Source organism: Melospiza melodia, chromosome 11 (genome assembly GCF_035770615.1).
Source record: "Melospiza melodia melodia isolate bMelMel2 chromosome 11, bMelMel2.pri, whole genome shotgun sequence".
In the NCBI taxonomy this organism is placed as follows: domain Eukaryota; kingdom Metazoa; phylum Chordata; class Aves; order Passeriformes; family Passerellidae; genus Melospiza; species Melospiza melodia.
Window position 1 is genome coordinate 9,450,826 of NC_086204.1, and position 27,547 is coordinate 9,478,372.

Genomic DNA, 27,547 nt, shown 5'->3' on the forward strand with positions numbered 1-27,547 from the left:
TCCTACAAAGAAAGCCTCAAAATGGGAAAGGAATATGGAGGTTTTTTATTTGGATTTGGCAATTCAATATATGTGAAATCCTGTTAGATTTCAGACCTGAAAGCTTATTATATAGGCTATAGATGGGTGCTTAAAAATGAAGCACCTGAACTGCTGAAGTGAACTGCTATTATCAGATCTTACTTTACTGCAATAAAAAAGGAAATAGGTATTTTTTTCTTGTAGCTTGAAAAGGATTAGTGTGTTTTAAGGATGACTGTCATGGGTAACACTTCTATTTGAAGTTTTGCAAGTTCTGGAGCACTCAGAACTCTCTTTTAAAAGCACAGTAAGCACACTTACTGAAGGTGTTTGCCATGCACTGTGCTGGTGAAATCTAACTTTTGCAATATGGTCCTGCACTTTCTTAAATATGGTTCTAACAAGTGCACAGTACTTAACACTGACAGGTATAAGGTCATTTTCTGATGGGGATTTTCATCAGTTTAATAGGAACAAACCAATAAATATTTTCAAGAACTCTGCAGAACTGCGTTTGTGCAGTATTGTCTTGTAGATTCTTTATGATATCTGACACTGGGAAACTACATGACAGAACACAGGTTCCACAGGGATTTTTTAGTTAGAAGCTCCCTTTCATATCAGTGAATCTGAGTTAAGCTCTTTAGTGATGTTTTTCCAGGCATATCTATATTCACTGGATGATGTAATTGGATGTTAACATAACTAACAGATTTATAGATACCAGGTGTTACCAGTGTCACTGTAAATAATTCTCTGCTTTAATGAAACAGAAATAGCATAAGCTGAGTTAATAACAAGCTATAAAATAAAGGATTAAGGGTGCAAAAATAATCTTAGAGATCAGAAATGTATCTTATGCTCAAATTCTTTTTAGTGTCTCCCTTCCATAAGTGCTGCTTTGATTGAAACAAAGCTAAGAGAGCATGAAAAAACTGGCCAAACCAACTTTTTCAGGTTGCACACAAGTAAAAATTTCTATCTGCAACCACAAAAAAACACTTTCTATGTCAAGGCAAACTTTTCCTTTACTTAACTGTTCAAACATCAAAATGCTAAAACATTCAGCCCTTAATTTTAATTATCTTCCTTACAATTTAAATGGTACATGTGTCCCTTTTTATGGATATAAATAGATTTTTATGGATATAAATAGAAATGTATCTTGAAATCTGAATGTAGCCAGCTTCATGCTCCTTTTTGCAATCAGTTACATAAAACTGTCTTTGTGAAACTGATACAGGTCTATGGCAGCAATTTAATATTACAGCAACAGAAAGAGGAAATAACATTATCAAACATTTCTGTGGAAAAGATCTCCATTTTTTCATTCCTTTGAGGGAAAGATTTTTAAGACAAAGACTAACAGCAAGAGATGAGACTCAGCAGCAGGTAGTATGCATGCTTTTCAATCAATTAATAATACTTTTGTGTTAATCCCTTATTCACAGACTTGCACATTCAAAAAAGGAAATTATCTCAGTCCTGCATTCATGAATATCCATCAAAAATTCACCATTCTAGTAATGGTGTAGTGATAAAAAGAATGAGCTTGCAATCTGTAATAATTGTCATTAGAAAATTTGTTAAAGGAGAAAATACTATGATGCTTTACTATGGGAAAAGAAATCTTTAAGTAGTTTCCCTCACACTCTTGACTTTTTACTGTAAATATACTTTTCTGTTGCAAGCCTATTAGCTGATGTGAGAAAGTTAATAAAACAAATGTGAATGATGCATTAAGAAATAGTGCACTTTGAAGCTCAAGTTTCAAAGAAAACCACTGAAGGAAGATGCTTAGTAGATTTTCTAAGGCTTTTTTTTTCCATACAAGGTGAGGAAATGGATATTTTAAAATATTTTTATTGCATGTAAAAATAGCTCTTTTTAACTTCTGGGCAAAAATACTTCACATGTAGGATACATCCAGCACAGAGCTGCTGCAATGAAAATCCATTATGCAAGGCTTTTTTACTGGCTAAGTCTGAGTAACAGGATGTGCTCCATGAGTTTGATTCCAGGCACTGCTCAGTTTTATGGAGTTGCGCCAATTAACCAAACCTGAAGAGCAGGATAGTTAATTTGTTGCCTTTTTTTCTATTTTTCTTTTTATAATAGTGGCAACTATTTGTCAAAAAGAGACTTGAAAGGAACTTGTTGAAATCAGGTGTTCTGTGATAACTCCTTTCTGCCAGCCTGGGTTTAATTGCATTACAGCATTAGGATCAAAATACAAAGTAACCCATTGCAAGCTATTTTTTGTACTCTATTGCTCTGTATCACAGCTGCTCATCCCTCATCAGTGGTTGATCTAAAACAAAGATCCTTCCCCGTCAACCCCAGCACCCTCCCTGTCCCCTCTGTGATGGGTGAGGCACACACAGGGTCAGGCAGCGTGCACAAACATCTCACACACACATATTACTGTTCTTAGAGTAACAACACGTCTCAAGTTGTGCATTTAAAATTTAACAGTACTTTCTACTACAGGATTTTAATGCTGAGCGCTGCACACCTTTCATTTGGAGCTGTTTATTTTTGCTTACAAAATTTCTGTGTGTATGTAATGTTACCAATTAATTGCTATCTCAGTAAGACTCTTGTTCTCTCAAAAAAACCCCTTAATTATTTTCCCAAGTAGACACAGCTGTGTCTATCCTGAAGAAAGTCTGCAGGGTCAGGTTAGTTTAAGGAGTTTGGTAGCCCTCCATCTATTTGCCTTCTTGCCCCCAGTTTCTTTCTTTGGTCATCTGAAACCTTTTCCCTGCCACTTCATCCATGCTCAGAGTCCACAGTTCACTGTCCACAGTCCTCTCATCCCACCTCCTCCTTCTTCCTGTTTGTCCATCCAAATTTTAAGAAAACTTCCAGTCCCTTTGTCAACAGTTCCTTTTCTCTAGTTCCTTGCAGATTTCTCCGTTTCTTTCTTCCTCTGTGGACTACACAGTTTGACTATTTGACTTGAAAACACTGAGGAAATGGCACACTGTCCCACCCAGGGGGTTTTTTCTTTGCTCTAATTCCCTGCATGGACCTTTGCTTTCAACATATCTTTCTTCTTTATACTCTCACCATATGGAATAGTGACTGGGACTCTGTAACTTCACTATTCCTGAAGTTATCATTTCATGACTTTGAGAAATCTGTCTTTTGAGATGTTTAACTTTTCTCTCCTCTTGAATTATTCTCTCAACTTTAAATCTACTTCTACTATTGCACATTAGGATACCCAACAGATATCAAGGCTTTAATAAATAAACTCTGCAGCACTACCTAAACGCCATGTGGGCATCTCGTGGTGCTATGGCCCTTAAAAATCCTTCTTCCTCAAGCTCAACAGAAACTTAATGGTGACCACTTGTAAAAATATCCACTCTATGTCCAAAATAGATGGATGGTAGTGATGGAGTTGAGTCACTCCTACCCAAAAATGTGATGTTATTTCCCTGTAGATTTTATTTTAATAAGTTTTGATTCAATTTGCCCCCTATTTAACACTTTTCTCTTAGAAAACAAGCAGTAAACATGATGAGGGACATTGTCATGGAGATTATCCAGATAAAGATAGGAACAGGTGTTCAGAGAAATAACAGCCTCAAACTGTTCTAGTAGATTTTGTTATGCCTGAAGAATTACATGAACAAAAATCTTAGAGACTCATTGCTTACTTTAGATACGGCAGTTTACAGGTCCATACACCTTTCTTACACAAAAGGAATACCTGGAAATGAAATGTGCCATCTTTGCCTTTTTTTTTTTTTTTTTTTGTTTGGTTGGTTTGGGGGTTTTTGGTGTAGGTGTAATAGTCCAGAGCTTAAACCAGCAGGAGACACTGTGTGAACTCTGGTCTCCTGCTAACAAGAGAAAGGATAAACCCATGTCTTAACATTAGGGAAATGCTGAGCAAACTCTTCTCACTTTGGTCCCTTGCAAGTGACTCCAGTTAGCCTCTGATTACCACAGAAATTCAAATCACTATTTACTTAAACTCTACTGCTCATCTCTAAGTCTCTGACTGTTCGGCTACTCCTCTTCAGTAAGTTATCTTTTACTTCTCATTTTTCAGGATCTTTTAGTTCTCACTTTTTATCTTTTCAAAACCAGCAAGTAGAACAAGGCTGACCACCTTGGTATCCCCACAGATTAGATGGCTAATCCCAGTTTTATTTTTACTTTGAAATAAGGAGATTAAATTTTCTGAAATCAAAGCAGAAGTAAAGCAGAAGGAAGTAAAAAAGCAGATGGATAGAAAAATTTTTTTAAAAGGAACAAAAAAACTTTGTGGGTGAATCCCAATCTGTCATTTTTAAGTATCACATGACCAATTGTAAAATATTATATTAAATAAGACTTGTTAATATGTTACCTGAAATGAGAACTCTCTTCCTAGCAGATTTGATCCAATCACTGAGATTGAATGTTCCACTGAGATGGAACATTCTATTCACTTAAAGCTGAGTAAAATAATCAAATAGTAAACATATTCAAACTAGGTATTTTCCTATTACATAAAGCATTTAATTAGTATTTTTCACCCAAAATAAAGGTAAATTTCTGTACAATGTATTTTACATTGTGTATTTTACATTTAACTGGGAGGTCAATGTGATATTCAATAGAGCATATCTATATATTGACTCTAATATAATTCCACAGCTTTTTATTGTCACCATCTTGTTCTATTATTACTTCTGTTTGCTAGCTTTTGTTCTTTTGTTCTTTTTTACGGTATTATGCTAGTTATACTTGGCAGTCTTCAATTATAGCCAACAATTTATTCAGTGTTTCCTGAAACAAATGCACAGTACAATTATATCAAGTCAGAAAAAATGTATTTCAAAGGCTCTGGGTTTTTTTCCAAACTCAAATATTGGGATTTAGTAATTTAATCTACACTTTTACCTTATAGGAGGATTATAGGGGAATATTAGCTGTACCTACCCAAAAGGAAATGGATCTTTATGAAAAATGGTCTTTAACTACAGCATTCAGTGTGAATTTACACAATCTTATATGGAGTCTTTCCCACTGATTAACATTTCATAAGGAGAGAAATTTCAGAAATGCAATGTTCTAAGATAGAAATGTCAACATGTCATGTCAAAAACATGTCCTTTTTTCTCCCTCTGAAGATTTTGTTCAATGAGGTAATTGTATTTCATATTTTCTTTACAGTTCTTTAAGTAGAAAGTAGACTCAGTTTTTCCAAGGGAAATGCGTTCATCACCCAAAGTATTGTTTTGTTTTCATTTCAATTTTAACACTACCTGGGATTTTTGACCCAATTAAAACAGAATGTGCCTTCTATGTTTCCTGTGATGTGATAGTAAGATGATGCCTCCAAACCTGACTCACATAATTCCCTCAAAAACTATTTACTCTGCTGCAGAAAAAATCTTGCAGGTAAAATCCATCTCCAGTGAAAGTTTGGTACTCAGTCTACAACTCACCCATGCCCATTTTTCTGCAAAGGCAATCCAGGTGCGAGCTACATTTTCAAATACCAGTGGACTTACTGCCACGTCACAGGAAAGTAGGCAGTGAAATTCCTAAGACACAAGAACCTTCACATATTTAAATCTGACTTAACCAGAATGAAGTTTTAGTCTTCAGTGCTCTTATCTGTAGTCTGTGTGTGCAGTCTCCACACCTGTGATGCATCTTTGATTCTGATTATTTGACCTCTTGGCTGTTTCCTTCAGCTCAGGAAAGACAAGTGCTCAATTTCACTCCCTGTTATCACCTTTGCTACTTACTCCCTTCTTCCCATCCCTAATCCTCACAACTTCCTCTTGCCACCCCCTAGCTGTCAGCACAGTTTGCTTTGTCACCTCCTCATCCCCTCGGAGAGGGATGTGATGAGTGTGGAATAGGTGCCAAAGCTGCTCTCCAGGGCCCTCTGCAGCAGAGCGGCTCAGAGCAGCTCATACAGCACAAACAAGGCTGGCTGAGATGTGCTGTGTGCAAGGTAAATCCTTGTACATATCTACGGTGCAGTGTAAACATGTTTATTTATATAGGACTGGCAAGTTAAGATTATTGTACTTCTACAGAAATTGCCTGAAAACTGTGCTTGACAGGTGCCTTGTAGTGCAACAGGGTGTAAATAGAAGTCTGACAGTCCAAATCACTATTGCAGCAGAAATTCACAAAGGCCAAAATGATAGCACTTATTATTTCTCCAGCTGTGTCTTTAAAAACACCCCACAACTAGAAGATAAACAAACAGAAACATAAAAGTATGAGGAAAAAAATGTTACAAAAGAGTCATAGTGAGCAACCACCACAAAAAGGCTTAGGCACAGGTTGGTGGAAACAGTAGCAAAGCCTTATGATGTAGCAAATAAAAGCAGCTGCCCATGATTTCAGTGTCTGTAGCAGCAAGCACACAGTGTCATCAGGCTCAGGCTGCTGGACAGAGGGCACAAAGTTCCCTTTCTCCTGCAGCCTGCAGAGCAGCAAAGAGCAGCCCTGACAGGAGGACAGGACCAAGCCTGCTATTAGAGAGCTGCTGCCAGAGCCTGGCAATGCAGAGGGGTGCAGAACATCAGGGGTATGACTGATAAACTTGTAGGCAAGGACATAATAGCTTGGGAAATGTCTGTGCTTGTGTGTGTGTGTGTTCAGCATACACTCTTTTATAAGTATATATTTAGGATCTCTGCAAAAGCAGCAAAATCATTAAGGAATAGTCAGCTGTATGCTTTCATTCAATCATCTGTGCGATGTTTATCAGGTTTTCAGGAGAGTCATCTAGGCAGTTTTTAGTTTACAGAGACAGTAGCTGTTTGATTTACATTTGGAACTAGACAGGTGATCATTTATGAACATGTAGTTCACTGCTCTCAACAATGCAATTGCTTGGCAGCTATCATGAAATCTATCAGTAGTGACCAACCAACACTTGATTTGCTCGTTACCAGATAAAGCACCAGTACAGATTCACGTACAAACCAGACACAGACTCCACATCACCCAAGTCAGGCTGTGCTGACTGCTGGCAGACAGCAGTAGGCACATTGTCAAGTGAGGATGCTGTTTTATGACCAGTGGAAGAAGCTGCCATCAGTACAAGTGAGGGAGAGTGCCTCTGCTCACACCCCTACAAACGGGTGACTTCTAGATTAGTCTGACTGGGACTTTGCTCTAACTGGACACTGTCCATATTCTTTCCTTTGGAGAATTTCAATCGGATCAGTTTGGTGATCAGACTTATTTTCATCATTGTGATTCTTACACCTATGCAAAGGTAGGGCAGGAGTAAGCACTGTGGGACAGTGGGAAAGGCAGACCCCTAGGGCACTTGCAGTGTTTGACTTACAGTGATTGCAGTCTCTTCATACTGGTGTAAAAGAAAACAGAAATTTGCTGCCACAATGGACAAATTCTTAGATGTCCAAGTAAAAAAAATAAGGGGAAGAAAGGATGGGTGGGAAGGCAACAACCAAAAGCTCTGCTCTAGGATTGTACAGGGTGATGTTCATGGAAGTGCATTCCTAACTGTGATCACAGAGGTAGTTTTTGCAGAACACATCACATTGTTACTTGACCATGCTAACAATCATCCATTCAAAGCCCTTTTCACAAACACAAGTTACTCCTCTCTAAGATGCTACAAATGCTTCTCTGCAACCTTTTCTTAATGACACTGCCTATAAATGTTAACTAAAAGAAGAGCTCCAGAGCACATTTTAGCACTTCAGAACACAGCATGTAGATCACTTGGGTATCACTGGGACAATGCTGATGACTTGTTTCAATAATAACTATACTGATGGTAAGAACAAAATTAAGATAATATGAACATTTGTGGAAATGAGATGTGTTGATGGAGGGAAATGTTCAGAATGGAAGTAAACCAGAATGAGGCTATATTAAAATCAGCAACAGTGTGTTACTTGCTCTGCTCTTACAGTATTTCCTTTTACCACTTACCACTGTCTGCTAAATAAATGACCAAACAGACCAGTTCATTCTGCTAAGTAACAGACTAAGTCTGCCTTTGCGCAGACTCCCTTCAGTTTTTAAAAGAAACCTAATTGAGGAAAGACAAATATGGCTGGCAAAAAAAAAATATTGTAAGAGCTTTACCCCTTTTAACAATGGCATTTAGAAAACGCAGAATCTTGAATTTCAGCTGTGTAAATTTTCAGCATCAACTGAAACAGCATTCTACACTGCTAGGTTACTAAAATAAAGCATTCTGTAGTTCCCTATTTCAATTTGTAGTGTTTATAAAATCAAAATTGATCCTTTTACAGGCATAGTCAGCAGTGCAATTCAGACATACAAGTAAGAAGGTGCACAAACAGTGCCCTCAAAAGGAGGCTGTTACAGGTCATATTTTTGTGCTAAACTGATTCTGGAGGAGCTGCAGATAGCCAGAGTCAATAGCTAAATCCCCTGTCCCACACTAGTACACAAACACAAATCTACACCTGAAGGCTATCGAGCCACTGCTCTGCCCAGGGGACGGCAGGGTTCCATTTATTGCTGTAATCTTGGCCCTTCTTCCTGCATTCATTCTTCCACTTTCATGTTTGCTGTCTTCAAATGTCTTTAGAAAACCAAGCCAACCTCAAAACCCTCTAACAGTGTCTCTCAAGTGTCATTTATCTTCCAGATTAAGGGCTGCTCACTACCCTGAATTTTTCATTGTTCAATTCATATTTGATCCATAGATCCTGGTCCTGTGCCCCATCTACTCACTGCACACGGCTTGACTTCTGCCCCACTCTTTTTGAGAGGGGAATCCTGTGCTGCTCTGTTTCTCTACAGTGTCTAGGCTCCAATGCCAGACACTGGGTTGACATATTTTGTAACCACAGCATTACAGATAAGAGTAAAGTTAAAAATAGCAGGTAAACAAAACCACGGCAAAAGACGAACCAAAATATTCTCATAATGTGCATCAAGATGACATAAAAATATAAGTACTGATTAGCATGTCAACAAGAGATGAAAAAAAAATAAATGGCCCCCATGCCAAGATCTACAAGTTGGATTAGCCTGGGAACAAACTAAGAATGAAGCAAATGACAGATATAAATAGACTATGAGCTGTAGCACTCTGCTCCATTATGAGATAATTGGAAGAGATAGATAAGGGGGAAGTCTAAAGTGAACATCATGTACTAAAATTTTTATAAGGCATTTCAAAAGGTTCTCTAGATGTTGATACTGAAGGTAAAAAAATCACATGCTCATACAAAGGAAAAGAAGTAAACAAGACAAAAATTAAACATGTTCTCATATATCATAAAGTGAGTGCCTATGATCAGTAAAAATACTATAGAAACATGCCATTTTTTGTATTTTTAATATAATAAATCAGCTTAAAAGTCACAGAGGAAAAAAACATACTGAATAAGAAGGTAACAACTTGAAAAAAAAATATAGCACAAACCCCTGTTTCATAAAGGAATGTACACATAGAACAGAGAGCCTTCTAGTAGAATAAAACAGGTAACTTATTGACATAGCAAAGCAGAGGCTGGCTGCAGCTATAAAGCAGAAATAAAGCAAAGCAAAATTAATCTTTATTTGCCTTGAAACCAGACAATAAGAACACTAAAGCAACAGCATTTAATAAATATTTTTCAAATTGTATACATCTACTTAGTTGAACTCAAAGGAATTGTAAGTCAATATACTTTACTCTCTTCTATGGTGTGGATATATTAATTGTTTAGGTAAAAATGTGTTCATCAATATTTATTAACCAGACTCTGACCTCTGTGCATCTGGTCACAGAGATGCTAAAAAGACTATATACAATTGCCCCCTAAGCAGACATATATTCTGCTACATTAAATGAGATTTTTGCTGTTTGTCTCACCACAGGCTAAGAATTCATCTTCATATCTCATAAAGCAGGAGCAGATGTAAGAACTTGGATTTTTGTGCTCACTTTTCAATCTTCATCTCTTTGTTATAAGGAAATTAGTCTACTTCAGTAGCTTTTCAAGCTCAGGTTTCCTGATATTCTACTGCATGCACCCTTTCCTAGGATTTTATCTTGCAATGCAAGTGGAGGGTATATATTTTTAACAAGGGAAAAGAAGTATGAACAATTTCCAGGATTGTGCAACTTGGAAAATCAAACAGTTCCAAGGCCTTTATTAATTTTTCTTCCCTTCCTAATAGCTCTATGAATCTTTTTCTCCTGGTACCTCTGACTGAACTAAGGGCCTGAAACTGCATTGTTACAGCTGGAAGGCTGAAAAATTATCTGAAAGGCAATACAAAGCTTAGGACTTGTAGTTTACCAACTTCACTGGAAGAGCAGGAAAACAATGGTTCTGTTGCTACCTGCATTTTACACATCCAATCCACTCATTTTATCACAGGCACTAAGAGCAAACATGCCCTTCTCTTGCATGTCTTTGATTCCAACCCCTGCTGTAGCCTGGGCTTCTCATGTTATCTGTGGTCTCTTGCTTATTTCAGCACTCTACTCTTCAGCTCTAAAAGGTTTCCACAAAAAACTACAAATAGATAAAAGTTATAAAATCGGGCTCTCATACCTCAGAGTGCTGTGAAATGTACATCATAATCAGTAAAATGTGAATGAAACAGTCTCAGTTAAAATGATGGAGTGTAAAATGCCTTGTCTTCAAAATGCTCCAGATTCTTATCACTAATGAAGCTGTGCAATAATGACTGACTTGGGGGAATTTGATGGGAAAGCTGCAGCCAATTCAGTCTAGACTCAGAGATTAAATAGTCTACCTGGATTTTTGGTTTTGTTTTCCTCAGAATCTTTTTTTTTTTCCCAATTCTGCACAGTTGAAAAGGAAATTAGTATAATTCATCAACAGACTAATTTTATTCCAGTTGACGGTATTGAACTATTTTTCCTCTGGAAACGGAAAAATGTGTCTCAGATATATTCAAATATACTGTTAAATAGCATTCCTACTGTATTTATTGAGTCTATCTATGCCAGTATTTCAGCATTTATCCAGCAATCCCACTTATGCTGCCATATAATGGGTGAGATGATCAAATACCAATGAGAAATTTTCTATACCACTCTGGCTCTTCTCTATCGTGCCTTTAAAAATCACCAAATTTTCCGTTAAGCTACTGAATTAACTTTAAACACATATGACTACATTTTTTTTGTTCTGAAGACCAACTTGACATGTAATTTTTTTTTAATGCTTTTCTTTGTAACATTCTATCAAAATTTCAGCAGGACTTCAGAGTAAGATTTAAGTCTATGGTTAAAGAGCTATGTAGTAATTTATGAGAGACTTCTTTGTAAGGTTAATGAGAGCAGAACTTCCTCTTGGCTACCTAAATGCCACCTACTTTAATTCTAGCTTATTTCTGATGATAAATTACATTTTAAAGTAAAGTTTTACACACAAAAGAATATTTCAATTTATTATTTGGCGCTGTAAACTTCAGCCTGGGGTACTTTCCAAATTAAAATAAGTGAAATTAAAGTAAACACTGGTCATACTTTGGTTCTTAATTAGTTCCCCAGACTCCTGATCCTCCAAATTAGCCAGTTTATATTCTCTTGAAATAATACTTGAAATGGGATATGGTGCTAAGGTTTGTAAGAAAACCAAGTGCTGTAATATGCAGTTATTATTTTTGTATCTGCTTGTTGTTTAGCATTTGATTTGTAGAGAGGTTGTATTTACAGAAGCACCCAAAGCACCTCCATCCTCAGAATACTGAATAACAACAAGTTTGCATATTCTTTTCAACATTTTGACTGATACATGTCTTATCTGTGAACCTCTCAATCTCCTAGAATATTTTTAGATTGTCAAACACTGGTGGCTAAGCTGTCACCTGAAATATTCTATTTAGGAACTGACAGTGTGCATTGCCATTTAAAATATAGAAAATAAGAGGGGTACACTGGCAGAATGCCCCATGAACCTCAATATATGGTAGCACAGGATGGTTTCCAATTATACATGGAATGCATATATTCCAATTCCAACTATTTATACACACATCCTAACTCTGTAGGGGCTGAAAATGTAGTCATGCATTTATCATGACTCATTTATCCAACTGAGACTTAGAGCAATAAACTATTATTTACATTTGATAGTGAAAAATTCAGCACAAAATTTACTGGACTTTTGTTTCAATTGTGTTTCTATTTTACCTATTATGCCTATATTTATTCTAGTGATAAAGGCAATTGAAGCCAGCTTTGAGGTTTCCATATATTGGGAAATCTCTGCAGTTAGAGCTGCTGCCTTAATAAGTTACACTGGATCAAGGTACTTGATACTTCACTGAGACCCATGAGATGAACTGCTCTTTAGGGGAAGGTGGTAGTCAACGTGAAAAGATGAAAATCTCTCTGCAAATTACTTTAAAAGCAGTTTATATGTGCCCCAATCCTTCATAACTGTCAGGACACTTTCTGGCTAACTTTCTTCATGTAGATTTAGTAGGTGTACAGTATTTCAGTGCCACATAGGGAATACAACTCTGGCCAAAACAATAATGTACACTAGTGATGGACAATTAGTACAAATGCACTTTATGTGGCATGGCAATCTCACAGGTAGAACACTGGTGTTTGGCTTTCACAGTTTCATAGTTTCAACTATAGATCTGTTGGAGGTGGAGTGACTAGGAAAAGAGGACAGCATGGCAAATAAGGAACAGAGTTTTTGGGCTTTTTATTTTTCTGTAAGCAAAAAGACCCAAAACAATACACAATGAAGTTTCATTTTTAGAGCTCTTTCTTGATTCCAGTCATAGCCAGCAGTATTCCCAAAGGAGAAATATCACTAGCTAATAACAGCACTCTTAAAGGTAATGATATTATATTTTTACTATTTTTAGAGTTTTTAGTAACTAAAAATATTACACCATTATCTTTTGGATCATATTCCAAAATTATGTACTGACCATTGTCACAAGACACGCAGGAGCATGGACTAACATTACATGAGGTCATCTAATTTTTCCTTGTGTGTTTATTTCTTCTCCAAGCTCCATTTTTCCTTCTAGCTGGAAAGGATTAGGTAGGATGCAAGTTAATGACATCACAGGCAATACATAAAGTTAGTTTAAAAACTTAAGTCTTTTTTTTTCTGTACTCTGCTCAATTCCCCACCTGTCCACAGGTTTACTTATATTAAAAATATTTGTTTATTACAGGGCAAGAAATTATGGGAGCCATGCCTGATCTGGAAGGGAAAAAGTCATAAGAAGTCAAATGAAATTTGTCAGGAACTTCCCACAGACACCTTAACAAGCCTAGAAAGAACTTTTCTGAGATTCCATTTTTAGCTGAAGTGTTAAAAAGTGAAAAAGAAAAAAAAATTATACCACATATGCTTTTTACACATGCCCAGGAGCAGGGTAATTTTATAAAAAGGAGTGTCTTTTTAAAGTTACATATTGAGACAGTCCACATATGCAATCTGGAAACACTTAGACAACACCCCAAAATATGCCATTAGAATGCCAACAACTCTGAGAAGTAATACAGGGCTGAATATCAGATTATAGCAATTTTCCTGAAGTGATGGGAGCTGTGCACAAGGACACGTACACAACAGGAGTGTATTTAACAGATAAATACGAAGAGAAGGAGCATTCAGCAGACTCAGGAAAAGACATAAACCAAAAGCCCAGTGTTTGACAGGAGGTGTCTCTCCTGATGCTTCCCACAGAGACAGTGTCTGCTCTCTTCCACAGATGAAGGTTGTGGAGACTCCACTTCCTCTACCAAATCATCAGCAAAAGAGTGCTGATGACATTTCCTGTGATGACTCCTTCCAAAAGAATTGCACCTTGATACATATCTGTCTTTATTCTCTAGTATTTAAAGCTGCTTTGGATCCAATGATGACATCCAGATGGAGGATAAAATATGTAGGATTTCTGAATACTTGCAGCTTCACATACATATACAGTGCAACATACCTAACAGTGGATGGGAATTGATTCCTTCCTTTCAAATGCAGCCTGATGCACAGATATTATTATTGTTTTACATGGAAAAAATTACAAAATTTTCATATAAATTATAAATGTCTCATTAAGGAGTGGCAATGATTCAAGAACTCTGAACGCTTAATTGAACAAGTGCTTTAGAAGTCATTATTATCTCTAAAATGTCACCTGTCTGATACTGCTCTCTCCACAGCTAACAGGGTACACATAATTACTTACTTCATATAAATCTCAGTCTCCTTATTCAGAGTGAGCTATTACACTTCCTGATTAATCATAAGGCATGGTTTTAATTATCTCTTCATTAGTTTTAGAAAAATATAAAATATCAAATTTCACAATATTTTAAAAGTTTAATTCTGTCATCTTTATTCACATTAAATAACACTTAGTACTCTCTGAAGTAAAATGCTGTTCATCCGTTTTATGGCTGGCAGAACAGTTTGCCCAGTATTTAATTTTTCAGAATAATGACGTCAGGCTTTCAAAATGTGCCTTGTGTGTGCTTAGAAAATCATTTAGCAAGTGCCTTCAGAATACTGGCATAGTCAATGTAAACACTATTTTTTTTTCCCTTAAATATAACTTCCAAAATGAATGCATAAATTTCAGATTTTGCTGGCTTTTTTGACAGGTTATTTAAAATCTCTTTAGCTAACTGTATCAGTGAGGTGGGTCAGGACAGCTGTTGTTCTGTCATCTTGTCTGCAAGCCTGACCTGCCTTAGTGCTGATCAGATTTAGGTGGGATATGTGGGGACAATGAGGAGAGAACAGGGTGTATGGATGCCAGGAGGTCTGACAGCCAATTCTCCAATGTCTAGGGTGACACAAGAAAGCACAGTAATATTCCCAGTATTCCCAGCTCTCTCCATCTGGCCACTTTTGTCACTGTAAAGTGGCTCTGCCATCCCAGAAAGGGAAAGAATTTCTAAATGCTCAGTTCAGCTAAGCCTGAAGTCAAGTAGCAGCAGGGTGCTACAAGCTCTGTGTCCCACTCATCTGCCTTAGAAGAAGACATCCATCTTGTAATCTTGATAACAGTGATCTTCTAACAGCTTGTTCTTATCTGAAATTAGGAGCAAAACCGGAGGTATTGCACAACACTCTCAGACCAGCCCATGCTATATCCCAGCAGAGTGCCTTGTAGAGGCTCCTGAAATTCTCTTCTCTCCTACACAGTCAGAGGTACTTCCTCCATAATCTGAAACATTCCCAGCAGCCAGCCTTGTTCTTCCTACATGAAATGCTCTGGCTACATCACACCGAAATCCCAGCATTCTGAATCATCAGCTGAGCTGGTCACAGTGACGGCCACAATTAATTGTCTCAAATGGATTCATAATGTTGCATGAATCTAACTCACTTTGTTGTTCTTTTCTGAACTCAAACTGTGATTTGTGAACTGCCAAAAAAATAGGAAAAAATGAAGGGAAAACTAATCAAGACTTTAAAATTAACTCAGTGCATTTTGAATGTTGTTTGTACCATTTTAGCTAAATTGTAGTTTTCTTGCAATCTGTGGTCAGTGCTGGTACAAAGATAAATGATCATGTGGGTCACTGAATGCAGTCCTCAGTGTCAGTGAGACACAGGATATCTGCAATGGCTCTGGTGAGATTAGCTTCTCTCTGATGAGAATTTTAGGTGGGTGAAAAATCTACTTAGATTTTGATAGTCTTAATAAAATGAGGTTGACTAATCAACATCTGCCCATTACAGAGTAGGTTGCTCTACTTTTTGTGTTTGTATTATGTTCTTTGAATTACTACTGAGAGAGCAAAACATTAATTAAATGTTTTGGATAGGACATTATCTACGAAAATTGCTTTTCAAAAGGTATTTGTTGAACTGAAACCCCTTTGAACAATGATCAAATTCTAGATTGCTGTACACAGTGAAAACATGGCTTGCTCACTTCTCAAAAGGGTACATTCAGCTAAATATAGAGCTTAGCCTTCAGTCCCTCTGTTAGAGCTGTCTCTGCTCCATGGTGAGAACTACAGGGCAACAGTGATATGTGACCAGTGCCCTCAGCTCCCTTTGAATTTGGTGTGAAGATGAAAAACTAAATCCCATTCCAGGGTCAGGGAATGTTGTGTATCAACAGCTTTAATTCATAAGTGACAAGCATAACCTCAGTTTTCCATTTGCAGTGCAGCTTGTTGGGGTTTTTTCCCATGGGCATTTGGTTCAGATTGGGTTTGGTAACCCTGGTTCTGTCTGCATTGCAGTTTTCTTGAGCCACAAGGGCAAGAGAAAACAAAGTGAGAAAAACATAAAACCTCTAGAACAAATAATTAGCAAGGCCATTTTTCAATGTTTACTCCTTATTACATATTTTAACAATCACTACGCTGTGAAGGAGCTCTGTAACTTTAAGTTATAAACACAGCAAATGCCATTAACTTTAACATCACAGAAAGCTAAAGGGCAAATCACTTTTCTTTACAAAATGCCAAAGGGGTTTGACTCAGGGTATGGAATCCAGACTTTCCTGGCAGAGCTACACCACAGTGAGGACTGCTGCTCAAGCTGTGTCATTGTCCCTGCCAGGCACATGACCCTTGTGCTGGTGGCTGCTGGAGATGCAGTTATTAATGGCTAAATCTGGCAGGAGAATTGTCACACCCAGGCACAAGGGTAGGCACCCTTCTCTCTTTTGCTACCTCAGTAGATAACTGGCACTGATCACAACCTAATTCCTTCCTGCCACATCTTCCATAGCTTGGTACTTGGCAAGGCAGGCACAGAAATGACAGACTTGGCAACATGCTTTCCACCACAAAAATATTGCACTTCCCAACAGGTATCTCCCTAAGTGGAGACAGGATTTGTCCCTCAAGATACCTCTGAGTAAATAATAATATCACTGTTTTTATCTGTGAGGATAAACACTGGGTTTTGTCTCCTAATGACTGTTTCTGTTTTATTGCTACTTCCCACCAGGAAGTTGACTGCTAACATAATTAGCAGATGATTGCACGGGGGAGGCTGAAATCTTTAACAGCTGTTTCAAAGCATTCTGCACCAAATCTTCTGTGCTGCAGAGCACTTCCAGCTCTTGAATGGCATTCTCTCCAATGACACAGATTATGGGACCATGGAGTGGAGGCCTCCAGGAAGGACTTAACTTGTTCATTTACTTGGAAAAAAGGTGAAGAAACCACATTTCAAGCATTACGTGGATTAGTATAAGTATTTGGGCATACTGTGTCAGAATTTAGATAAGATCAAGATCACCTTTGACTGTGAAGTCTAGAAACTGAACATATAGCACAGAAATGGTTAGCAGATTTACAACTTCACTCTTTCTATAAAAGAAAGTGCAGACATTTCTGATGCTCCAAGTGATCTATTTCTTTGTTACAGGATAAAGGGAAGACAATATGAATCAATGCTACCATTTGGTATAGAAGAGTCACTATGAAAGAAAGGCAGAGCGCAGCACAGAACTTACTATTATAAAAGAAACACTCTTAATAGTTGGGTGTGATGGAATAATAATCATAAAATTAGGAAGGAAAGAACTACTTTAGCTCCCTATGGAGTATTATAGAGTCTGCCAGATGTAAAGTAGTATGTGTCAAGTTGCAGATGGAAAAATAAGAGCTTTAGCAATAAATCTATAATTAAGTAATGACTGAAGTACCAAGTTCATTTACAAACTACGCATCACGTTGTCCCAGAGGAGGAAAACTACTTGGTCTGGGAGAGTGTTCAAGATGAGACACTTAAATGGTTTGTGCAGTACAAAACTTCTGCTGGGATGTGCTACCAACAGCTTCTTTGGACGGATTTGGTCATAGCAGCAGTGAAATTAAGCTTTCCATGTCCTTTCCCAGTTCCACAGTGTGTGCTGGTTTAAGTGGAACACAGAAACAATCCTGCATTTTGGCCTCTGTTGTTGTTGCAAGCACTATGGTAAAACACAAATTAGAATGGGGCTAGTGGCACTGCCTGCTACAAAGCATTACTTCCTCTCTCAGGTGTCTGATCTGTAACAGGGACCCAGTCAAGATCAATTTAGAAGGATGGTGAGTATGGAAATATATTAACAGTTTACATTCCTGGGCCTGTGCTCCTAAACCTCCCACAAGAGTGTAAACTCAGGCCTTTATTTTGCTTTGGTAAATGCAGCAGTTTCATCAATATCAATATTTTTCTTTTTTTTTTTTTTTTAAGCAGTGAGAAATGGCTTGGCCAGTGCACACAGCAAGCTTTTTCAGGGTTTAGGGAAACCCAAACTTTTCAACTACTACTAGTCTGATTGCAAGGTATGAAAGCACTTGCTCTCTTAGAGAATTAGACTGTTAAGATCTTGAGCAATTTCTATCAAAATCAAGCGTTTACATTAGAGTTTATGCTTCTAAATCTCTTTATGGGTTTTGAAAATTTAGTTACAAGGGCAAATCAAGATAAATTTGACAATATCTGCTCAAGTCCTTTTATTTGTAGCCTCTGTTAAATGAAAGAATTCCTGTAAACTAATGTTTTCTAAAATGTGGATGCCAAATTGACTAAAGTATTTCTTGAAGGAAAGAGGAGGATTATTTTGAAGAAACTGTAATAGAATTTTCTTTTGAGGAAATTATAATAGAATTTTTTGTCAAGTTGAATCTAGACTCAGTTGTTTTAAATCACTTGAATCAGAAACGTGTGGGCTTTTTATCCCTTTTTAGTTTAACAATCTCAGGTGATTTCCAAAAGGAAAGGCACAGGGAAGGCTTCACTCACTAATTCACACCGTGACAATGACTGCTAAAGTGCCTCCTGAGATTTACAGTGGGGAGCTGTTCCTTGAAAGTCAGCAGCCAACGTGACAGCCAGCAGGATACAATTGTCCAAGTGATGTGTGGAGGTGTTCTGTATTATGTGAATCTCCTTCCTTTCCAGCTAGGTGGTAATGTGCATTTATGCAGAAAGCACACCAGAATGGAGGGCTGATTTTAATTTAATCCTATAAGGACTCAGTGTAAGAACAGTTCTTTCACAAAGGTAAAATTTAGCTCTATAAGTTTAAAATTAAAGTATATACTGTAGCAAAATGACTCAAATTTTAATCTCAATACAGAAGCAGGATTTGAAATGAATTTCCAGTACCAGTTAATGTTCTTGTTATATCTGTACAGAATAGAAAAAAAATTTACAGAATTGGAAAATGTAAATTTTTGTTCCATGACTGAAACTGTAAAAATATCTTGCAGCAGCATATAGAAAAGTTATGAAATCGGATGCTTTGAAGGTGGGGGTTGAACTACCCACAAGTTATCTGTTCATATTGTTTCCTTGGACACTCCAGCTGCCAAACCATTCCTGCACACTTCAAGACATTTTTGTCAGAGCAGGCAGAGGAGAATTTGAACAGTTCATCCGACTAAGCAGTCATGCTTCAGTGGTGGGAAACATTCCCGTCTTGCTAGAATTCACTAAACCAAATGCAGTTTTTATATCTTCAAGAGCTTCTAAAGAAAGGATTAAATGTCTGGGCATAAATGATTTAAGAAATGTGAGGTAAACTGTGCTCTGCAAGATACAAAAGGCCTTAATAAAAAGGCAGTGATATGGAGAGAATGTAAATGCTTTTAATTTTTAACTTGGAATTCTTTCTTTACACCTCTAGCATGCTGTGGTTTGGCTGTTTTGAAGCACGTGGTAACTATTTATGTACAAAAAACCTCTTCATTGTAGCTTTCCCAAACATGGGAACCTAAAAATAAACATTGTCTTTTATCCTCTCCTCTGCAGCAACTGACCAACTTTGAACGTGTCACCTCTTCACCAGGTAGGATGTTTTCTAATTTTATTTGTGTAGCTTTTCCACACAGCTGGTAAGAATAAGGACTGATGATCAGTAGGGTTATGAAACATTTCATTGCATAGTTTAGTATTACAATCACAATTTAGTGAAATCTGGCTGAATTAACAGGTGAATAGTTGTGCTAATCACTGAGTTCGCCCTCTATTTCTGCTCATTTCCCAACAGCCCAACCGAAAGGTAAATTTCATGATGAAGGTCAATAAACATCTCAGAATATCCAGCAAATCAAAACAGTCTGTTTCATCTGCAAATACTTTAATAATGAAAGAAAAATGTAAGATTCACAAAAGGATATTAGCAATATTTACAGAAAAAGTGAAAAAGTCAAGGATCCAATCTTCTCTTTACCCTCAGCCCAGTGCCTGGGATATTTCCACGGCCAGAGGAAACCTGAGTCATTGCCCTACTTGCCACAGAATTCACCCACTTGACACACACACACACATGCTCTAGCTGAGCTGGTATTTTACACACTGCTTTGTAGAAGCATTCTCCATATAAAATGAGTGGAGGGTAGCATCAAACATCATCTCCAGTTTTCAAAGGGAACCAGGTTCCTTTGAAAATCTAGATTTGCAAAAACCAAAACTGATTTTATCATCCTTTTTTTGGGAAAAGAAAACAAACCACTCAGCAGATTCAGGAATGCCAATAAATTATTCGAAGTAGCTTTCTTACTGAACAAAATCATTTGTCAAAGATTCAGCATGTTCTTCTGCACACAGCAACTTCTTTTATGAAAAATAATATACAATCCAATTTGGCGGTTTGTGGAAGATGACAGCCCAGAACCCATCTGTTACTGAAGCCAACTGCAAGGCTGCTATGAATCTAAGCTATGAAAGCAGAATTTCTGGGGGGAGGGAGCAGAAATGCAAAAGCAGTGAGATGGATGCTACTGTACTGAAGAAATACAGGAATGGCATCATTCAGGAACGGTATCAGGTAAGGAATGGATCATGAACTAGATAGCTAAAAAGAAAAAGAAAAGTCTGAGTGAAGCTCCACTATAGAAGTCCCCAGGAAGGAAAAAAAATGAAAAATAGAAAGCTGTCTTCAAAGAGGTAGAGATCTAAGAACAAAATTCCTGAATGAGAGTTCTATTACAATCACCTAAGCATTTTAGCACATGTGTATTTTATAAATTAACAGGAACAGTTAAAAGAAATAGGTGATGAAACTCTCGCCCTAAAGAATCATAACCATTGAGGCTCCAAAATTGAACTAGGATTATGTCAGAAATATATATTTCAACAAAAAGAGGAGAGGTCACAGAATTTCAGTCTTATTTATGATTAAATACTACCATATGACATTTAATGGCAAACCATGCTATTAAAACTGATTTGGCAACACAGGATCCTGAGTGGGAATAATTCCATCTCCTCTCCACTCTAAAAAACCAACAACCATCTGAAAACCAGGAGATGGACTCTATCAGCAAAAAGCAAGCATTATGCCAGAAAAGGCACATGGGAAGGAGAACAGAGATCCCCCAAGGATAAACAGACTGGGAAGATCAAAAAGAGAATGGAACTAAGACAAGACAGAGCTTGGCTGGTAAGAGACCAGAAGTTCACAGATCACACAGATGGAAAACCCTTAGCAAACATCACACTGCCAGAGCTGAGAGCAAGTGGAATTAAAAAGTTGCAGTGAACTGGAAGCAGGCAGAAAAATTTTTGCATCTCAGCCAAAGTCCAACAAACTAAAATGAACTATCCTTGATCACTTGCAGCCTATAGTAGCTATAGGGTACTTTAACTGTGTTTCAGTATTCAGATATTCCATTCATAGCTAACATCCATTCAACCGAAGGGTTACAAACCCCTCTATATTGCACACTGCTTAGAACAGAACACAAAGGATGTGCTTCACCAAAACCAACCCAGAACCATTTACCTAAGAGTGCACAGAAAAGACAATAAAGCAGACAAAGATAATATATATTTGTGTAACACCAATCTTGCAAACTAATAAGAAGCTGATCTCAGGGTCCCCATTAGTCTGCAATCTTTCTCAGTCAGTATTTCCTGGAAGTATGTCTAACATTCTAAATATTCCACTTGGCACTATTTCTATGCAGAGCACGCATGCTTTTTCTATAATGGATAGTAATATTCCAGCAAGATAGGAAGGAATGAATACTTCAATATTACACATGAAAGCCTCCAGTTCAGGAAAGTAAGAATCTGGACAGACAAACAACAGATAACACACAAGATCTTGGTAAGAATGGCTCTCCTTCAGTTACTGAAAAGCTGGTATTCAAAAACACTGCTATGGTAACTTGCAGAGCTGGAGGAGAGCACGCTCCTGTCACAGCCTCATGTAAAACACAATCTTGCTTGCATTGTGGGGAATTCCCTGCACACCTTCCTACCACTGTGCAGCTGTGCCCAGCCTCAGCACAGACAGTGCATAAAAATCTAGAAGCAATTTACATTTTTGTATTTCAGATTGTGCCAGAGATCTCTCTTGTAATGTTTGTTGGAATATTAATGAAATAATTAAAATTGATTTTTAATTAATTTTTCACCGGTTCTTTGCAGGAGTTTTTAAAAGGTAAGCATGCTCTGGGAGACTTCTGTGCTATAATTCTGCTATCAAGATTGTTTTAAGGATTATTTACTTTGATTTTGTTAAGTGCACATAGACCTGAAATAGATAATAGCTAAAAGGAAGCTCTGGGTTGTGCAGTTACACTATTTGCTATTTGAGACCAGATGATGCTTCTGCCGTAGAAGGTAACTTCATGAAGTGCAAGTCAAACAATTGACATCTGGGAAGTGCTTGACAGAAGTTTAAATAGAGGTGGAAAAAACGTTAAGCCCCAGAGTGATCCAAAAAGGTATACAAAGCATGTTTTGTAAATTTCAGCCATCAAAACCCAAACAAATAAGTTGTTAAAATAAGAATGACGGTGGAGATTTTCCTATTCCAGCAGGATATAAGATGCAGGTGTAAAATGCTAAGATTACATTTTCTAAAATCTCAAAGAATCAGAAATAATGACTACATTGCAGCACACTTATAATTTTTAAACAGTAAAAACATGCTTTGATGAGCATAGTATTTAACTCTCCCTTATGTAGTTACAATGCTGTCATTTCTAACCAACAGCATTCATTTTTGTGACTATATTAAGATGTCATTAACCATTTCATAACTGTCTGAATAAACAGCACTTGTTTAACTGCTTCAATGTAGAGCACATTCTCCTAAACAAGGGTAATATTTAGTTCATATTTCCATGATCTTGTGATTATCAATCAATAAGAATCCACGTCTCCTTAGAAAAGTAGTGAAAATCTGACCAGTGTAGAACAGCATTAAAATCAAAAGTTTCTGACTGTCAAGTTAAAGACATACTCTGACAATTCAAATATATTGAATTAAAATCTATCCAATATGTTGCCGATTTTGCTTTTCTGACATTTGACTACAAGAGAGTGTTAGTAGAAACTGGATATGACACATAATTTTGCAAGATGGGATCTGTGTCTGTTGAGACACAAGGTTGTATGGTCCAGCAGAGTGGAATGATGCTGTTCACGAACGCTGTTCATTCAGCATTTGGAAACTGAACACATGCACATGGTTTGCTTGTTTCTTTCAATGTAAAGGGCTCTTTGTTTATGATTTTAAGGAAACATTTGACTTGAAACAAACAAGTCTATTTCTGTCGGGTGTGATTAAAGACGCTGAGAGACTTGAAGGAATTCATAAAGGAATAAAATCATGGTAGTTCCGTCCATGCCTAGGATCCCAGCATGGAAAGAAACTGCATGTGAAGAAGCCTGGGTATTGGACACCGAAAGCACACCGCAGTTAGCCTTTGGACAAACGGCCAAAGCCTGTTTTGTTTGGGACGCTTTCACAGGGACACGATCCTTACCTGCGCTGTTCGTGCGGTGCCGCGGGGCAGGCACGGCTCGGCCGCCGGCGGGAGCGCTCGGAGCCCGCGGGATGCCCCGGCTCGCCCCGGCTGCGGCACCGCAGCCCCGGCCGGCCCTCGCAGCCCCTGCCCGGCGAAGTTTCCCCCGGGGCCGCTGCCCGGCGCCGCCACCCCGCCGGGGACACCGCGCCCGCGCTCACCTGTCGTCGCTCTGCCAGCCCTGGTCGCCCAGCAGCAAGTCCCGAAAGCGGTACCGCGGCGGCAGCGGCGGCACCTCGCTGTCCAGGTCCACCATGCTGCCCGGAGCGGGGGGCAGGGGGCCGGCCGGAGAGAGGGGAAGCCCCGCCGCGGCGCCCGAGCAGCGGCCGGACCCGCCCGGCGTGTGGGGGGCAGGAGCGGCGGGCGGCAGCGGCGCGGCGCGGGCTGGCCCCGCACAAAGGCGCGGCGGGGCTGGCCCCGCGGTCCCCGGCGGCTCGGCGGGAGCCTCTCGGCCCCGGGAGCCAAGTCCCGCCCCGGGGGGAGGCAGGTGGCGGCGGGCGGCGGCCTCGGCGGCGGCGCGACCGCCCCCCGCCCACGCCCACCCTCACAGCGAGCGAGCGAGCGAGCGGCGAGAGCGCCGCCGCGGCCCACAACAAAGGGCCGTGCCACGGCCGGGCCGGCGGCACCGCACCGGCCACCGCAGCCGCCTCGGCCCCCGAGCTGCTCCCTGCCTACTCCCCTCCTCCCGGGGCAGCCTCAGGGGTGCTTCTCTGTAGGCCCCGAAACGTGAGAAACGGGTGTCTTACCTCAGGTAGAACCCGCTGTGTTGGTGACGGTGCGGCCGTCTGGGCACGGCTGGGGCTGGCACAGCCTCGGCCGCTGCCCGCGGTAACCGGGCACACCTGGGCACAGCCGGAGCTCCTCTGGAACGCCAGGTACAGCCCGCGGTAACCGGGCACACCTGGGCACAGCCGGAGCTCCTCTGGAACGCCAGGTACAGCCCGCGGTAACCGGGCACACCTGGGCACAGCCGGAGCTCCTCTCAACGCCGGGTGCAGCCCGCGGTAACCGGGCACACCTGGGCACAGCCGGAGCTCCTCTGGAACGCCCGGTGCAGCCCGCGGTAACCGGGCACACCTGGGCACAGCCGGAGCTCCTCTCAACGCCGGGTGCAGCCCGCGGTAACCGGGCACACCTGGGCACAGCCGGAGCTCCTCTGAACGCCAGGTGCAGCCCAGCCCGCTCCTCGTCCCGTCAATTTCTGAGCCCGCTTAATGGCTCTTGGACTGGCAGGTGGTGCGAGCCCTGTAAAAAAGAAAAACCACAGAGAAGTTGAACTATTCCCATAGTTGAGATTTGCAGGTAATGTCTGTAAGTGTGAGACACTCTAAAAGTATTTTAGACACGCAGGATCAGCCCAAGTATGGCAGCCTGGCGTGTATCACACAGCAACGTGCCCTGCTGAGAATCCAGCTCTGAGCCCCATGCTGTGATGCACAGATTTCCTCAGGTAACCAACAGGTAGCTCAATGCAGGACTCACATTGCCTGTGCTGTTGTTACAGTCATTGCATCTTTCCTTGCTTCTTTAGCACAAAGTTCTTAAGCACAGTTTCGGTGATTGCTGTTTCTTTAGAGAGCTGCAGTATAGAATCCCTGGCCCTGTAAAACGCTGGGATCACTGGAGTATGATGCTTACCCTTTTTCACAGCTTGCTGCACTCAGCATTTAGAATGTGCCTCTCAGAAAGCCTTGTCAGGTGAAGCAAAACAGGTCTATGTGGCAAGAGTTCAAAGGTAACTTGTTCTTTGCTTTGGCTGATATAGGAAATAAATAAAATAGTGAATTTTTCTGCATCCATGTTCTTGACATTTTTACCATCCTGTATTCTGAGGTCAGAGTTCTCTAAAAGTCTAATTTAAAAAAAGTCCAGGATCTTTCTTCAGAGTATTTGTTGTGGGCTGCCCACTTTATTCTTTCTCAGCTGCTTCTCCAGTTGAAGGGGCTCACTCGTGTAAGAAAACATTGTTTCCTTTCTCTGCCTATCTTTCATCTTACCAGAACATGAGGTGGCGTGAAGCCTGTATGTTATAATGTTTTGTTATAAAGGCAAAGCAGTTAAGCTGACTGAAGTCTATGAATCCTAGACTGGCTGGGAAATTAATGGTGTTTCTACTCTATCTTCTAGCAGCCTCATTAATTTTTCCACCTGAGTTGATTAATTTAACATGTGTTTTCATACTTGAGGAGCTAAGTAGCAGGAGAAGCTTTTGCTCTTTTTCTACCATGGAAATGCACTTCAGACAGGTAATAGCTGACTGGGAAATGAGCAACCTGGTGAGCAGTTGAGCAGAGCTAATAGAAAACAAACTCATTACTGAGGCTATAGTCATGCAATTTATACAGATGCTTAATTCTGTGCTCCCAAGTAATAGAAACTCTTTGCAATGTAAAATGTGTTTTTACATGTCTGACAGTCCCGTGCCTGATCCCTCTGAAAAGCTCTAAGTGTATAAAATTGGGCAGAAAGGGGGTTTTAGTCTGCTAAATCCAGTATTTTGATTAGTAACTCATAACACTTGGGCAACTTTTGTCTTCAAGCAGAGGAGACACTGAGTCATCTGCTTGGAGACAGGTGCTGCTTATTATGAGCCATTATACTGGGTCACCGTGCTCAAGCCAGGTGTTCCTTGTTAGGTGTTTGTGTTAAAGAAAAGCTGTGAGCCACACTCAGGAGCAAATGTAGGTTTGTGCTTTTGGGATGGTTCTGGCCCTGAGAAGTGTCAGGAGCATCTGTGACCCTGACTTAGGGACTGAAAATAGACTTCAATTGATCCGTTCTTTTTTGTCAGAGTGGGTATAGCTGGGTAGCTCTCAGTAGTTGACTGAAGTCTGAGAAAGAGAGGGCATTTAAGAACTGTGTATCTGAGTTTACTGCTAGTGACTGGATTTAAATCCTGGATCATACTTAGGCACAGAAAGAACAAAAAAAATTACTTGTTTTTTCTTTTTAGGTTACTGTATTTTTGATGGCATATAGGTAAAACAGACAGAAGCAATGCAAATGGCTTCTGGACTTTTTGAACTTTTTGAAGTGTATATGGAAGGAAACACAGGTTATTCTTACTGTGCATAATTCAGATAGCAGGGTAGAACATCTTGAATTAAGAAATCTTCTGTAATAAAGTAAATCAGATTATCAGGTTAGGTTTTGATATTTTGCTCAAAATGCTTGCAAGGCTCTCTTTAATCAGTTTGATTATTGACACTTACTGGGACATTCTTTAGTGATGGTATTGATACCTAAAATTATTCAAACTTTATTGAAGGGAGTTGGAAAAGCATCTTGGCCATGATAAGCTGCTCATTTTCAACTTGTGAATGTGTTGCTGGTCCTCAGCATTGAGGTGCTGAAATAGTCCTGTCCTGCTAGACACAGTTCTGCCCTGTTCCCTCCATTGATGCTCAAATGTCTACTGTGGCTCAGAGACTTGTCCTCCCCAGCTGATAAGCTTATCATCCCAACCATTGTTTTTGTTCTGCTAAATAATAGTCTGAGGTTGGGGGAAGAAACAACACCAGTAAATACAAATTTTTTTGACAAAAGGGTGAAGAAGGATGAGGTGTTAATGCACAGTAACTTGTATTTATTGTCCTTTCAAGGAAAATAGTCTGGTGTTGTCTGGGTGGCATTCAGGTAACTCATGCACAAGGCACTGTAAGGGGTAGTCTGGGCAGAAGTGGAAAATGGTCAGTGGAAATTCCCTCTCTGCAGAGTTTGTGTGGTTATTTTTGATTTGTCTGTTGGTATTACTAAAGGGTTAGGCAGGCTGAAAAATTGGTTGGCTAAAATAAAAATAAATCAAGCTCATTTTGAGTTTTT

At 39.4% G+C, this 27,547-nt stretch overlaps 1 protein-coding gene across 5 annotated transcripts in view; it reads right to left on the bottom strand.

Annotated features, from left to right (window-relative positions):
• The window catches only part of KCNT2 (potassium sodium-activated channel subfamily T member 2), a 115,156-nt gene extending 91,138 nt beyond the window's left edge, over window positions 1-24,018 (bottom strand). For 3 of the 5 annotated variants that reach the window (XM_063165519.1, XM_063165517.1, XM_063165516.1), the window contains exon 1: window positions 23,887-24,017. In XM_063165519.1, coding sequence (XP_063021589.1) covers window positions 23,887-23,981 — 95 coding nt within the window. In that variant the 5' untranslated portion in view covers window positions 23,982-24,017. Of the gene's footprint in view, window positions 1-23,886 lie in introns of all 5 variants that reach the window. The other 2 variants (XM_063165518.1, XM_063165515.1) reach the window with 1 other exon arrangement.
• Window positions 24,019-27,547: the final 3,529 nt, after the last annotated feature.